General features: G+C 41.4%; 2 protein-coding genes across 2 annotated transcripts in view; both read left to right on the top strand.

Moving 5' to 3' along the window:
• The window catches only part of LOC308311303 (tetraspanin-8-like), a 48,370-nt gene that overhangs the window by 22,631 nt on the left and 10,265 nt on the right, over positions 1 to 15,474 (top strand). The window lies entirely within an intron of this gene.
• On the top strand, positions 3,546 to 15,353 carry LOC308311305 (tetraspanin-8-like). Its single transcript, XM_080757972.1, has 9 exons — positions 3,546 to 3,809; positions 5,502 to 5,558; positions 6,124 to 6,249; positions 9,638 to 9,712; positions 10,064 to 10,162; positions 10,401 to 10,502; positions 11,197 to 11,229; positions 12,210 to 12,293; positions 12,399 to 15,353. The coding sequence occupies exons 1-9, from the start codon at positions 3,750 to 3,752 to the stop codon at positions 12,498 to 12,500; spliced, it is 738 nt and encodes a 245-aa protein (XP_080614098.1). The 5' UTR covers positions 3,546 to 3,749; the 3' UTR covers positions 12,501 to 15,353.

The following is a 15,474-nucleotide window of genomic DNA, read 5'->3' as shown; positions in this document are numbered from 1 at the left end:
TGCTTGCGCACTACTTTATGGCCTAAATGGCCTACTTGTGTGCAGGGACGGATTAGCCCCCATGAGGGCCCCTGCGCCGGTAATATTTGCAGGGCCCCCATAGCGCGCAACATTTTTGTGTTTTTCCGTGTTTTTATCATCTTTTTAACCTAAATTTAACAAAACAGCCAATGAAGGGCCCCAGGAGCCCTTTTCAGGGCGTCAAAACTAGTACCTCAGTGCCTCACGGTCCAATTTTCCCAAAGGGCCCCTGATAGCCAAGGGCCCCTGGGCCATGGCCCCAATGGCTAATTTGTCCCTGCTTGTGTGCAACAAGCAAGTAGGCAGTTCTAGTTTACCATAATAAAATTGTGTGTGTGTGTGTGTGTGTGTGTGTGTGTGTGTGTGTGTGTGTGTGTGTGTGTGTGTGTGTGTGTGTGTGTGTGTGTGTGTGTGTGTGTGTGTGTGTGTGTGTGTGTGTGTGTGTGTGTGTGTGTGTGTGTGTGTGTGTGTGTGTGTGTGTGTGTGTGTGTGTGTGTGTGTGTGTGTGTGTGTGTGTGTGTGTGTGTGTGTGTGTGTGTGTGTGTGTGTGTGTGTGTGTGTGTGTGTGTGTGTGTGTGTGTGTGTGTGTGTGTGTGTGTGTGTGTGTGCGTGTGTGTGTGTGTGTGCGTGTGTGTGTGTCTCCAAAGAAAACACTAAATTATACAGACATCTCAAAACAAACTTAATAGGCCTTTTCCCAAGGACTCCCAAGGTCTGGTCTTTAAGATGCTCAGAGGATCATTTCCCAGATACCTGTTATCTCTAGAGTGAGTGATGGTCATGGACATTACACCAGAAGGAGCTCATATCTGACCTTGTCATGCCAAAAGTCAATTCAAACATAATGGCAAACAATAATGACATACTCCCCTGCAGTCTACTGTCAATATGCCTAGTATTCTGTTATAAAGTAGCGCCAGGCTAATTACACTTTGAGAAAGTACCTGTTTTCTTTGTGATTGGATAATGAAATAATAGTACCATTACAGAGGTGTACTGTAGTTCCTTCAAAGCCACCAGGATTTTGTTTACATAATGATCTGTGTTTTAGTCATGCAACCTTGTATTGTCTCAATATCCACCCAGTCCTGTCCTATATAGTTTTCCCCCCTTTTTTATTTATTATAAAAAGCAAAGTTTGCAAGCTCTAAACATTGCAGTTACATGACGTTGCCTCTTTCCGTAACTGTGAGACACTGAAACCACCTCAGGCAGCTGTTTTTAACCATGGGCAATGTGTTTTTAACCTTTCCCTGTTGCACAAGCTGGTCTGTGAAGTAGCACACTATAGTAGCACTATATGAACACTAGCTATGCCGACTGCTTTACCCAGACTGATGACTGACAGCACATTATGCACACACGGCTGCATAATGATGTAGAGACGTACCGATACAATGTTTTCCTTCTTGATTCAGATACTGGCATACGCACAGCGTTTACATAATAGCCTACTCATATCAGAGTTGTCGAAACAACACAAATATGATGCCAATGTTTCTAAAATAACCTCTACCTTGTCTGCTGCATATGATGCAAATGTTCTAAACATCAAGTATATTCCTGATATCACACGCATTATCGGGACATGTATGTATTTGTTCAATTGAACTTGTTTTCTATATCTTTCACCCACTTCTTTACACCATGATTGTTGCCTGTGCCCTTCAGACAGGCGGAGTCAGTCAGTGGCAGGAGGACAAAGGGGAGGAGGAGGAGGGAGGGAGGGAGGTCCAAGCTACATACAAGTGGAGGGGGAGGGGTGCTGATGGAAGAGAGGAGACATGCTCACATGCAATCACATAAATGGCACGCACGCACGCATGCACGCAGGCACGCACAGAGAGAGAGTAAGTGGGGCGTAGTCTGGTTTCCCCTCAGATTCAGAGGAAAAACAACATAGACCTACAACACATAGATTGGATCTCCCAATATGATGCTGGCTACATCCTATTCCTTGCATTAGATGATAGGAAACTCTGTAATTCACACCTCCTACTAGGAAAGGCGTATTCATGGCCTGTTGACGTGCAGGTGTCAACTGGAAAACTTCCGGAAATTGTTTGTCTATATACTGTCAAGCCAGGGAGTTCTCTTTGTCCTTCTAATTAAAAATAAACACATGCGCACACAGCCACACGCGCGCATGCGCACACATGCTAAATAGCACTCAAATTGGTTTGATGCAATCATAGGGATGTTACACAGGTCAGGCCATTCTTAACGATGCTGCATGGTGCTACTGTATATAGAACCATTGGTTACCCAAACTGAGCAAGATAACCATGCAGACTTGGTCATTAGTTCTCATGTTTTTGTCAATTAGGCTTGTTTTGCCGGACCTTTTGATGGCCGATTGACAGCATGTGACCTCTGCTGGAAACGCTGTGCAGCCTTTTTTTAAGGCAAAGAAGTAGGGGTAAGGCAACCGCGAAAATACCGCCCCTCGTCCACTGGAACACGGTTGCAGCCAGCGGGCAGAACAGAAATCGATCACCACTCGGGTGCTATTCAAACCAAAAGTTCCCGTCAGATCAAGAATCCGACATGCGCTTTCTAGGGAAAATCACTTTATTGCCACAGTCACCTTCCTCAGTTATACAATAGGGTAATCAATCAATCAATCAATCAATCACTCCATGGAGAAACGCCACACAACAGATATTTATGTTGGACTGTCTTTTATTAATCACAATCCCTGTCACTTCTCAGCCAGGGCTAATCTTCTTTATACATAACTATTTCACAATCTCCGAATGCTTGAGTCTGGAACTACAGAACTCAGAGAAAGGACTCTCATCTGTTCGTCATTTCCGTTCCGTTAGAATACCTTTGAAACATATTTTTAATTCCCATTTCTGCTAGGCTGCAAGCTGTATATGGTTTGACTAATATGTTTTACAGTATCATAAATTCTCGACACTGCAAAAGCGAAACGGAAGTGCGGTCCTCATTATCAGAGCTTCCGTGCTCCAGACTGTATGACGGAAAGCATTTTAAAACTGTGGCAGAATCGCGAGACTACTAAATGTAAATCAAAGTGCATGGTCCAAGGACTCACAGGGTTTGCAAATGATGGACAGGTCAATTACAGGTCTGTAACTCTGACACTGTGCAAATTTGCACAATTATTTGCACGGCACAACTTGAAATGAAAAGGCTTGCGAACCACTGCTCTACGGAGGAGCCATGCATAGGCTACAGGAGCTCAACAGGTTTTCATTGTGGTGCACCTCAACCATCAGAAAAGAGCAGCGGAAAAAAATAATAATATACGTTTGGTGTGTTTAATATGAAAGTAATCGGAAAAAATATAAAGCCTTCATCATGTAACGTTCAAATGGTCAGTTTTGACCTTGAATGGGAGGGAGCAGCCAATCTATCTGCTTTGGTTCTAGATTACAGACCCTCCTCGTCGCCCCTCAATAGATTTAGTCCAAACCCTCCCACTCTCTCTCGCTCTCTCCCGCTCTCTCTCTAACACACAGACACACACACACGCACACACACGCACACACACACACAGACACACACACACACACACACACACACACACACACACACACACACACACACACACCAAGCCACACCTTATTGTTTGCAGCAGGGGATCCATCATCCATCTGATTTACCTTACTTGAACTGTGCAGACAGGAATGCAAAGCTCTACTACAGCCACTAGAAATATCTAAAGGTCTTATTATTGTTGCTACTGGGACCAATTCAAGATGGGGAAAATAAACGGCTGTCTCAAATGCCTTTTTATCTTCTTCAACGTGTTGTTTGTGGTGAGTATAGAAGCAATTTATTAGTATTATTGTATTACTGTTAGTAGTGCATGATGGAAAAAAAGCATGAATATAAAAAAAACGGCTAATTTGTTTTTTTGATTCCTGTTTATTAGATCTGTATACATTTTTCATAGAAATCTACATTTGTATTAACTTTTTCACTGAGGATTTTAGCGTGTGGTTTTGGGTTTCAGTGTGCGTGAGCACAAACCAGGTTGTTGACGTACTAAAATGTACTCTGAGACTGAACTGAGATCAGTTGGCTTTTTAAGGGCAGTCAGGGATGGATTAACCCCCACGAGGGCCCCTGGGCCGCTACATTTTCTTGTTTTTATCATCTTTTTTTACCTAAATTTAACAAAATTAACGGCCAATGAAACATGTAAAGTAGAGAGACAGCAGACTCATAATTTTTTTAGTTTTTTTCTTTAGTTCAAAAGTGTTTCACGCATCATAAAGATCAAATTCCCGACATCCCAACCACTGCCTGAGGGCAGAGTTAATAGGGTGCGTGCGTGTGCGTGCGTGCTAGGGTTTTGTGTGCGTGCATCGCATGCATGCCTGAGTGTCTTCCTGCATGCATGTCTGCATAATATAAATAGAATTCACGTAATAACATGTTATTGAGGAATAACTGGAAATGAGTGATTTAGAGTAATTTCTTGCCGATGGCAAATCTTCTCCATTTAAAGAGTAAAGATAAACATAATCGACCTCTTTGACTTCATGGACCCTGGTGAACTTTCTGCCAAAATAGATCTACAAGCTCACATCGTGCCGCTATGAGTTTGAAGATTGGTATAGAGATTTTGTGTAGTAGAGTTTTTAGACTCTGCCTCGAGTCTTAATGGGTTAAATGGTTATTGTTTTGAGAGAGCACGATCCCAAAAAGGTTTCAGCATCAGAGCATACCGCTGTAAACAAAATCATTTACCAGCTCATTGTTTACTCTTTGCGGTCGGTCAAACAGCGACACCCACTGCTTGCTTCCAAAACTGCCGATGGCAGCAAACAATTCCTGTGGAAAACACAGCCTTACCATTAAGGCGAGTCAGGTAACTAGGTAAGGCAGGGCAAGTTTATTAGAATAGGTGCATTCCAACAACGTGGCATTTCAAAGTGCTTTGCACAAAACATTAATGGAGATTGCGCCTCACTAATTGTTCAATATAGCCTGCTGCACTATGCAGAAGAACAAACAGGAGGTCCCATGTTTCTGCTGCTATAACCCTGATGAGGCCCCATGGTTTCTGAAGCCTGGCTTCACTTGTGATCCGATGCCCTTCAGGTCTATAACACTTCTAACACTCAAAAGAGAGCATTGTGCTCAAATTGCTTTCTGAAATGGCCTTCCAATTTGACTGCCATTGGGTGTTTGCAACAAAATATAGGCTACAATGCAGCTTTATTTAGATTTGAACCAATTCCATGTACTGTATATCCTGGCAGGTTTTGCTGACCGTAAAGCAGTGCGACTCAAACTGTCCATGTCAAGGACCCGCAAATTAATATTTATTTGCATTTGTTAAACTGTTTCAAAAACATGCATCTTTCACATTTTCTTTTGAATGACTCTTTTGTAGATCATCTATTTGATGATCGCCGATCTACAGAAAGAATCATGTGCGTAAATTTGATGTGATGATGTGTGCGTGGTGATGATCTGACTCTTGCTGTCTCATTGGATAGCTCCTTGGAATCCTGGTAGTCGTGGCAGCTGTGAAGGTCCAGGCGTTTGCTGATGTGGTAAGGTCACGCTCACGTCAGACCACGCCCACCCACTCACTCTACACTCACTATAAACACACACCACACCACAAAAAGGTATGTGCAGTATTTGTGCAAATGAAATGTACTTAATTACTTTCCACCACTGGATCACACCCACTATAAGTAGATTAGAGCACTACATTTAAGCAGTGGTGTAAAGTAACTCAATACAGTACAATTTTGAGGTATTTGTATTTCAAGTAAGTAATTCCAATTTCCAATACTTTTACCTCTACTCCACTACATCTCAGAGGGAAATATTGTACTTTTACTCCACAATTATTTGAAAACTTTAGTTACTTCGTAGATTTAGATTATTATTGCAAAACAACTTCAGACAATATCAGATCTACAAGCTCACAATGTGTCACGATGTGATGCATTGTGATTTGTGAGCTGGTAGATTTTCTATTTTCAAAAGATTTTTATACATTTGAAAGACATGAAAGAGTATTTCTATGCAGTATGGAGACTTCTGCATAAGTAAAACAATTTAGTACTTTTTCCACCACTGCATTTAAGAAGCTGTGTGTGTGTGCAGCTGAGTCTTCTAGGCCTTCCCTCTGGCTGGACTGCCTGGTTGTGGTTGTTTGCTATCGGAATGCTCCTCATCTCCGTGTTTGGAATCGTCGCTGGATGTCTAGAAAGAGAGATAGTCCTTAAAGTGGTGAGTATAAAAGAAGAAAGAACCCCAGTGGTTGTCACACGTTTTCATGTCAAGAACCCCCCCCCTAAATTAACATGTATAGGCCATCTGAAAACATTTTGTGCCAGTGGCCCCACATACAGGATTTGTGTTGTAGTAATGTTTCAAAAATATTAAGGTGTATTGAAAATAGCAGATGTAAGCTCACTTGTCGATCTGCAACTTTTAAGTAGTCGATGTATAGGGATTAAAGTTGTTAAACTGATTTTTGCTGGGGACATCTCCCTGGAACCCCCTCAAGGCCACCTAAGCTTTTATATATATATATATCTTATATACAAGTGAAAAGGTGTACCCATACTCATTCTTCATGCTCTATCTCCGACCGAACCACACTTTTACCACACATCTCTATATGCAAAATAAATTCGCCACCCTCCCCGAACTGACATAGCCTATTTTTTAGCCGTTCAAGTTTCTTATTTACTCTGCAAATATTACTTTTATGAAAATCACGATCGAGCCAGCAGATAAACGGGTGCCACAACACGCCGAGAAACAAGGAATTTAACCACGCTACTTGCATACACTGCAACTCGCTTACAATTCGCAAACCTGGCAACACTGCCTGCCTCTTACGTCACCAGCTCTGCTCCTCCTGGCCTCCGTAGTCCGTCGCGCTCACAATCTGTCGCAGCCATCTTGCTTTTCTTTTGGATGGGCAAGTGGACATTTAATGCTAATAAATTAATTATAGGTCCAGCAAGCAAATCATGATGGTCTGATTGTGCTCAATAGGTCACAATAACATTCCGAAATTAGGTGTTGTGTTTTGTATGGCATTTTCCCCAGTAGTAGTTGCATATCTATCTCAGCTTTTGCCTGATAGCACACATGCTAACGTCAGCAGCCATAGCAACATACAGTGTGCGCAGACATAACATGAGTTGTTTACAACACAAACACACGGCCTTTTCACCACGCAATACACACAACAGCTCGGGAGTTATTAAACCGAACGTGGACGCTGTTTCAGTGTTACATTTGCTGCGCATATCGGAATAATTGTAACGGCATGCATGATAAATGTAACAACGCTAAAAAACACCATTAAACATATCGTTTTCACCTTAAAGCTATTACATTTCATTGAAGCAACTCCTTAGCATTGTTTTCATACCATGGATGTGATAAGATAATGTATCAAACATAAGGGAAATATTAAATAGGATCGGGTGTACCAGTTTGGCCATTTCTTTTTTTTCAATGGGGCAATACATTGATTAAACAAACGTTTGATTGATTGAGTTGTACAACGTTATACAACCCTAAACTAATTTTAGAATACACTACACAATACAATACAATTTTAGAACATATTTTGCACGTTCCATTTTTTTACTCAGAGATCCCTTTAGCTACACATGTAATATTTCCAGGCAACGGACCTACACATGTCAGCTACCATAAACCACTTCAAGTTATTAGGACGAAATAACTGACAGGAGTGACGGTGCTGTGCTGTGAGTAAACTAATAGGGGAGAGCCGCCAAGGATGTAACATTTTGCACGTTTCATTCTTTTACTCAGAGATCCGTTTAGCTACACATGTAATATTTTCAGGCAACGGACCTACACATGTCAGCTACCATAAACCACTTCAAGTTATTTTTTTGATAAAACAGGTCGGGAGTTATTCAACCGAACGTGGACGCTGTTTCAGTGTTACATTTGCTGCGCATATCGGATCAATTGTAACGGCATGCATGATAAATGTAACAACGCTAAAAAACACCATTAAACATATCGTTCTCAGCTTAAAGCAATTACATTTCATTGAAGCAACTCCTTAGCATTGTTTTTATACCATGGATGTGATAAGAAAATGTATCAAACATAAGGGAAATATTAAATAGTATCGGGTGTACCAGTACCAGTTTGGCCATTTCTTTTTTTTCAATGGGGCAATACATTGATTAAACAAACGTTTGATTGATTGAGTTGTACAACGTTATACAACCCTAAACTAATTTCAGAATACACTACACGATACAATACCATTTCAGAACATATAATATTGGCCAATATGTCAAATATGTAAATATTACATATAATGGCATTGAATGGAAGCGGACCATTTGTAACACATGTTACAAATGACCCGCTTTTGCAAGTTTTCTTTGCAGTTGCTTACAGACCAGAATGAACGTGAATTCCGTCTAAACACGATGCAAACTAATGAAGAACATAAGCATGAACACATCCATGTGGATTTTTATTCACCAACACCAAAGACAAAAATTGTACCACACATATACTCCAGGTGTAAAATTAGACGCATTTTGAAGGTAAACACTTCAAACTTCAAACTCCTGGCCACGTAGAGTACGTTGCTGTACACATACTGACGCGATGGCGTCATGGTGGCGTTGACCAATCAAGATATAACGTCCATGTTACAACCGTGAAGCGTTACAACCTTGGCGGCTCTCCCCTACATTTGTTACTAACATTAGGTTGTGGCGAAGTAGACACGTGGCCAGCAGATACTGTGTTTTGGACAAACAGGCTAGGTATTGGTGTTGATTTGGGTCAACTGGACAAACAGCGTGGTGTTGTTTTGTGTCTGTGTTTGTGTTGGAGCGCCTCAGTGTGGCCGTACAGGTCATGTGCAACCTCTTCCACAGAGAGATGGAGACACTAAATCTCAGCTGGACAAACATGTTTGCATGCATGCATCGCTGCCTTGCATGCTGTGTGCTACTGTTGAGTCTGTCACTTACTTTGACTGATTTATGGCATTGTCTTTCTGTTAAAATCCAACTATGTTAATTTAAGAACTCTGGGCATATAGGTCATTGTTTATTCACTGTGCACACGTGTAGCCTATTGTATGTCAGACTGTATGTCTGTCCCACAGTCACAATCCTTTAGTACTTAGGCTGTGGAAATATTCAGGACAAAACAATGGTACATTTCCAATAACCCATTCGTTACTACATGTGGAGTCAACTCCCGCCATTTATTTCTTCCCATAGTGCGTGGCAAAGTCGCTCTGGGATGAGTGCGCGCGTAGCGCGCACGAAATTCTAGTATATATATATATATATATTATTTTTACATTTCTAACTAAAATCTTTGCCTCCTGGGGCCTCCCTCCCAGTTGTTTCTGATTTATATTTGTATTTGATTAATTTAACTTGAATCTTTTCCTCCCGGGGTCTCTTGAACAAAAATGTGGGGGTGGGACCTACGGCCGTCAGCCAAATACATAGTTTTGGGGGTCCTTGACATGAAAAATGTTGAGAACCACTGATATACTGTAGGGTGTAGAACATATTTTTCAGAAAACTGTTTAGAATACATTTTCAGAATCGGCCTCAGGTCTTAATGGATGTCATATCTACAGTTTGCAGGCATCATGATACTTGGGGCCTTAATCATGCTGATCATTGGAATCATCGTCGCTGCAAAACGAAACCAGGTAATTTCCTGTCTGTCTGCCTGGCAGATCTACAAGCTCACAACATCCCACTATGTGACACATTGGGAGCTGCCTTGTAGATCTACAATTAAATATAGCCAAAGACTAAAACTATGGATGATTTGATTTGATTTAATAAACACACAATAGGTTTTCTGTTATAGCTTTGTGCAAAGGCTCATTTCATTATTTTATTTCAGTTGGCTAAAATGTTTTTCCAATTCTAGTTTCTGTTATTTTGTTAGCTTTTGTTAACCATAGTAACTCTGGTTATAAATCCCCCTGCTCTCTTGTCTGTCTGTCTGTCCTCTCTCTCTCTCTAACCGTCTGTCTCTCACTCTATGTTGACAGATGAAGAATTACTTTATGGGTTATTCTGAAGATATGTCCCAGAACTTCATGTCGGATGAAAACTTTCGGAATAAGGTCAAAGGTGATTGGCAGCTTCAGGTAAGTGTAAATGGCTCGCTAATATGATTTATTAATAAATGAATTACCTCACACTGAACCAGCTAGCGCACATTCCCATTTAGATGTAAAGACAATTTAACCACTTTTCAAACTATCTGTGAAGTGGTTTGGTGTAGTAGAAGAACAAAAGAGCAGATCAAGTACAGAGCCAAAGGTCAAGTTTTTTAAGTATTGAGGGCTGAAGTCTATCCGTCTGAGTCTGTCCATCTGTCTTCAGTGGAAGTGCTGTGGAGTCGCCAGCTATAAGGACTGGGCCAATGACATCCCAGATACCTGTGAATGCAGGAGCAGCACCTTCGATTGTATCGACAAACCAACGGTAAGTTGATTACTACGCTAACCACTACAGCGGGATCTCTGAGAACACCAGTTAAAAGAATATATGTAATGTATTCATTTATTTTATATTCAACCTATATTTTACAAACGAGGGGCCAAATGCATACTTGCAATTTGTACATTTAAGGCCCAATATTAAAACCTGTGATAAGTCAGTCATTTGCATTTTTGTTAATTTTGGAAGAAAACAAGAACTGCCAATTTAACGTTGAGAGATGCACCACAAGGTTCAGGTGCCTACTGGACCTGTATCCATACTACTACTGTAACTAATAAAGGCAGGAGGTGTCCTCAGCTCAGCAGCAGCCTCATTCGCTAACAAGTTAATACATATACACGCACCTCATTCCCACAGTTCAGTTTATAGGCATAGTCTTTTTTTTAAGCAGTCCAACAGTCTACATGCTCAGCATTGTCACAGCTACATTCGGTGACCGGAAGGGCGGGAAGGCTTGCCGCAAAACATGGGGGCAATGTTTATTTTTGTGTTAATCTGTAGTATCACAGGAGTAGAGTCACACCTCCGGCCAAACTCAATGCAATAGCATAACATTTTTAATATTTTTTGCATGCATTTAATATGTGACATTTTGAGGTACATTTTGAGTTTTTTCCAAATGTTAAAACGAATATATATTTTGTATTATATATATATATATTTTGCTTTCTTTCAGGATGCCACTGGTCCTGCACGCATCTACAAACAGGTATAATATGATATGATATAGTACTTTGTTGTCAGTTCACACTGAAATTTGTCTTGCGACCCAGCAGCCCAGCAACACATATACACACATTTGACATAACACAAAGAACAAGACAATTTATAAAGACATGAAGACAAGAGCAATATCCACCGCCTAGATGACCCCATGGCTACTACAACTCCTGATTAAGCCTCAAAGTCGACTGGTGGACAAATGACCTCTTTAGTCTCACCTTATTGTATGCTGGTACATCATATCTCCTTCCTGTTATACACAATATAACAATAATAATAAAATAAAACAATATTGCACAATTACTACTACTAATCCTTATAATAATCCTTATAATAATCCTTAATAATTAATAATTCAGCAAATCTCTGAATGTCTGAATGAATGTCACTGACAGCGTGTTATCTCATCATTGGCTGCACCAATCACTCCCACTTTTCACACAGGCATGGACCATAATTATATGGAGGTCTTAACGGAGTCCTTTTTTCAATTTGACACATTAATGATTTATAATGAATTTATTAGTGGATTAAAAAATGCAAAAATGGGTATTGTACTGTCAATATGACATGAATATGAATGCAAAGTAGCGGTCCATGTGTGGACAGGCTACCTGTCGCCGTTTGTGCATGGTGAGATGTGTGCAAACCGTGTAGTTTATCAGGAGAAGAATTCCAAAGGATGCAACATTTATCAGTGAATTAAAAACGCACCGGGGTGCAGTACCCCCCCACGGCCACAAGAGGGGGGCAAATATCTCACAACGGGTAAGGGCTAGTAGTAGTAATTGTTCGAAAAGGAGCATACTAAGCATATGCTTATCTGGTCCTACTGTACCACTATTTCAAAATGAACTTAAATCAGGCCTCTATCAAGATTCTATTAGAAACGGTACTGAACCATACTGTACCACATTACACTAAGTAACACATCTGAGTACATCTTCCACTTGTGTTTCTTTCTAGCCGTGCGGTACATCGGCCTGGGAGCTCTTTGACTGGCTCTTTAAGATCCCCATGGGTGTGTTCTTCACCCTTGCTTCCACGGCGGTAAGATCCCTTCATCACTGTCAGCTTTACCGTTCTCTCATTAGTCTTGATGTTACAGGGATATACTTACGGTGAATGTGTCACGTGTCTTTCCTTTTCCTCCAGATCCTCGGCCTTCTCGTCTCTCTCCTCATGATTCGAATGGTCCGGCGCCACGACGGGGGGACTGGGGGACAGAACATCGCCATGAAGGGCTCTGGGTACTGAACCCCCCCCCCCACCCGATGACCCCCTGACCCCTACCTAGCCCCATAAACCCAACAGGCCAGTCTATGTACCACTCTTGGGGCAGGGGCGCTAGACCCTCCTATGTCCAGCTTTGAAGGTTTGTGTAAACACAAACATTGTGTTAACACAAACATTGAAGGTGAGGACGCAAATTGTGATTGGCCGGAATGAGATGATGCATGATGACGTACGATGATCAGAGAGCTCCCCCTCACTTCACACAGGTGTGATCATTTCTTTGTACTGGGACAAATACACAACGCAAACGCAATACCGATCAAATTCTGTCGCTTAGGATCACTGCTCGAGAGCAGAGGTGTGAAGCTGGAACTAAGCCTGTGTGACACGTCCGGCCCGCAAAAGGACACTTTTCATGAGCGCCAGTGCCGGGCAGAGATGGATGGCCCAGACTGGCTTCATGGTCTTGCACTTGGTGGATATAACCAGGTTGCAATCTGCAAGTAGGGATGCCGCAATATACGCCCCTGCTCTAGAGACAGAATTTGATCGGTTACCAAATACAAATTTGGAATTAAATGTAGAATCATGCACTCCAGTATTCTGGTCGAAAGGCAATCATTCAATAACGACAATTCTTATCTTGACATAATCTGAATCTGAATTAGACTTGGGAATCAAGTGCCTGGCTCAAATATAAATATATTAAAAATATATAATACTGTATTGTTGACGGTTCTTTTGCATTGTGGAATTTCCCTGCGAAATATTAATCTTAACTCTTCAATATGGATGGTCTGTGTATAATCCTTGTCTTAAATTCACCGCAATTTAATCCACATCAAACCATAATTATTACTAACTGAGAAATGTCAGCAGACATCAACAGAGCATTGTGTGCATGTAAGTGACACCCTGTCAACACGATCACACCCAGTAAAGCTTGATTTAAACGTCATCGTACCACCTGCCGTCGCGTGCCGAAAATAGCCGATCTTGTACATGCAGATCGGCTATTTTCTGCATAGCAGCTCATTCTGTTGCTGTGTAAGATTCACTGCCAAACGCTGAACCTCAGATAAAACCCTACTACTCCTAACAACCCTGCATGGGGAGAGGGATGTTTTAAAATACACACTTAAAAAAAGCATCTGATGCTACTACGAGTATACATTGATTGGTCTGTATCTACACTGTCTATAGTGTCTATCTATACCAGTGGTTCTCAAAGTGGGGTCCAGCTGGGACCCTCAGGGTTCCGTGGGTGGGTTCCAGATGGACCCTTACAGGGCTGTAACTCTGAGAGAACCATAGACAATATATTTCAGATGTGCCTGGTTTCCGTTCTGCTGTACATACTGGTCCAAAAGCAATCAACTAACTGGTATGAAACACTAACCACGCGTAGCCAGACAAATATGCCATTGCAAAAGAATGAAATAGAAATGGCCCCAGGCAGATTGTGTCTGGCCCCGTTCAATTGAGGGAGGATTTCGCTGCACCGCAGTAGTGAGGAACCAACCAGATTCGTCCGGAATCAGGCTTGAACCAACCAGGACCGTGTCCATATGCAAATATGGGGCGGGCTTATCACCTGTGATGTACATTGTAAGAGACTTGTTCGTTTTTCACAACAAAGATGAATGCCGCCATAGCGATAAACGATTTAGAAAATATAATCATTCATTCTCCCTGTTGTTCTTCAATAAGTCTTTACGGGGAATACGAGTAGTATCGTCTGGCTAGCAATTAAGTCCCAACAATGCTTTGTTTACAATTTCACACTGCCAATGCCAGCGCATGTATGTTACATATAGTGGGCTGTGCTGCTCTGATTAGTAGCTTGTATGTCTGCAATAGTCAGTTTGAATCTTTTTGTAACCGAGACTAATAACCATGCAGTGATATTGTCTGCCTACGCGAGGATAATGAAACACAGACATGGACAGACAGGCAGAGATAGGAAGAAAAAAGAGGGCATTTAACAGAATATTGTAATATGTTTTGATATTGATGCGATAGCTTTTTTTTAATACTACTTTATCATGGTGCCTTTTCTGCTTTGCTAGATGGTAGCGCATATGAAGAGTTCTAAAAGACTATACTATCGTTAAGCAACGTTTGCTTCATTGTATCCAAATTATAGAAGGGCGACAAAGCTTATCTACATGCACCTTAACAATAACCACTGTTATCAATCGTTTTGTATGAACAGGCCTCATGTTTTCGGGGGAAAGCTACAGTATGATCTTAGTCTGAGATGGACGAGAGAGAAAGAGAAAGGCGGTGGCAGATTTATACTTAGTTTAGCGCTGGTGGCCGAAAATAGCCTACTAAGTATATATCAAGCCGAGAAAGAGAAGAACCAACATGGCCGACATTGAGCATGTGTTTTTTTGCTATTGATTATTTTTGACACGTAAGTTTTGTTTGTAAGCACTGTACTGAAAGTTATTTTTTTATTGTTCATTGTTAGCAAAGTGAATATATGCATGGGAAAACTGAATTTATTTAGGATGTTATTGTTTTATACCGGAACCTCTAGTATTGCTGATTTTATATCCTACCACTACCACAGCCCCTTGCACTGCTAGCTTTCTATCCTATAGTACCATTAGTACGGCTCATTATTCTGCCACAACCACTAGGACTGCTGGTTTTCTATCCTACCAGGACCTCTAATACTGCTGGCTTTCTGCAGCTGGTGTTATGTCCTACCAGGACCCTGGTAACGAGCAGTAGGCCTACTAGAGCTCCTGGTCTGAACACAAAGAAAGATGTCAAAGTTTGTGGCTATATGTTTATATTCAATTTCGGTGTGCATTTTGAAGTTGAAGTCTCAGTGAGGTGCAATGTTTAATAAACCTGCAACAAGATATCCTCTCTGTTGTTTGGTGTATCTTGTGTGTGTGTGTGTGTGTGTGTGTGTGTGTGTGTGTGCGTGTGTGAGTGTGAGTGTGTGTGTGTGTGTGTGTGTGCGTGCGTGTATGCGTGT

Source organism: Protomyctophum bolini (genome assembly GCF_963924005.1).
Source record: "Protomyctophum bolini genome assembly, chromosome: 23".
NCBI classification, from domain to species: Eukaryota; Metazoa; Chordata; class Actinopteri; order Myctophiformes; family Myctophidae; genus Protomyctophum; species Protomyctophum bolini.
The sequence above is the reverse complement of the archived record's forward strand: the minus strand, read 5'-3'. Positions and strand labels throughout refer to the sequence as shown.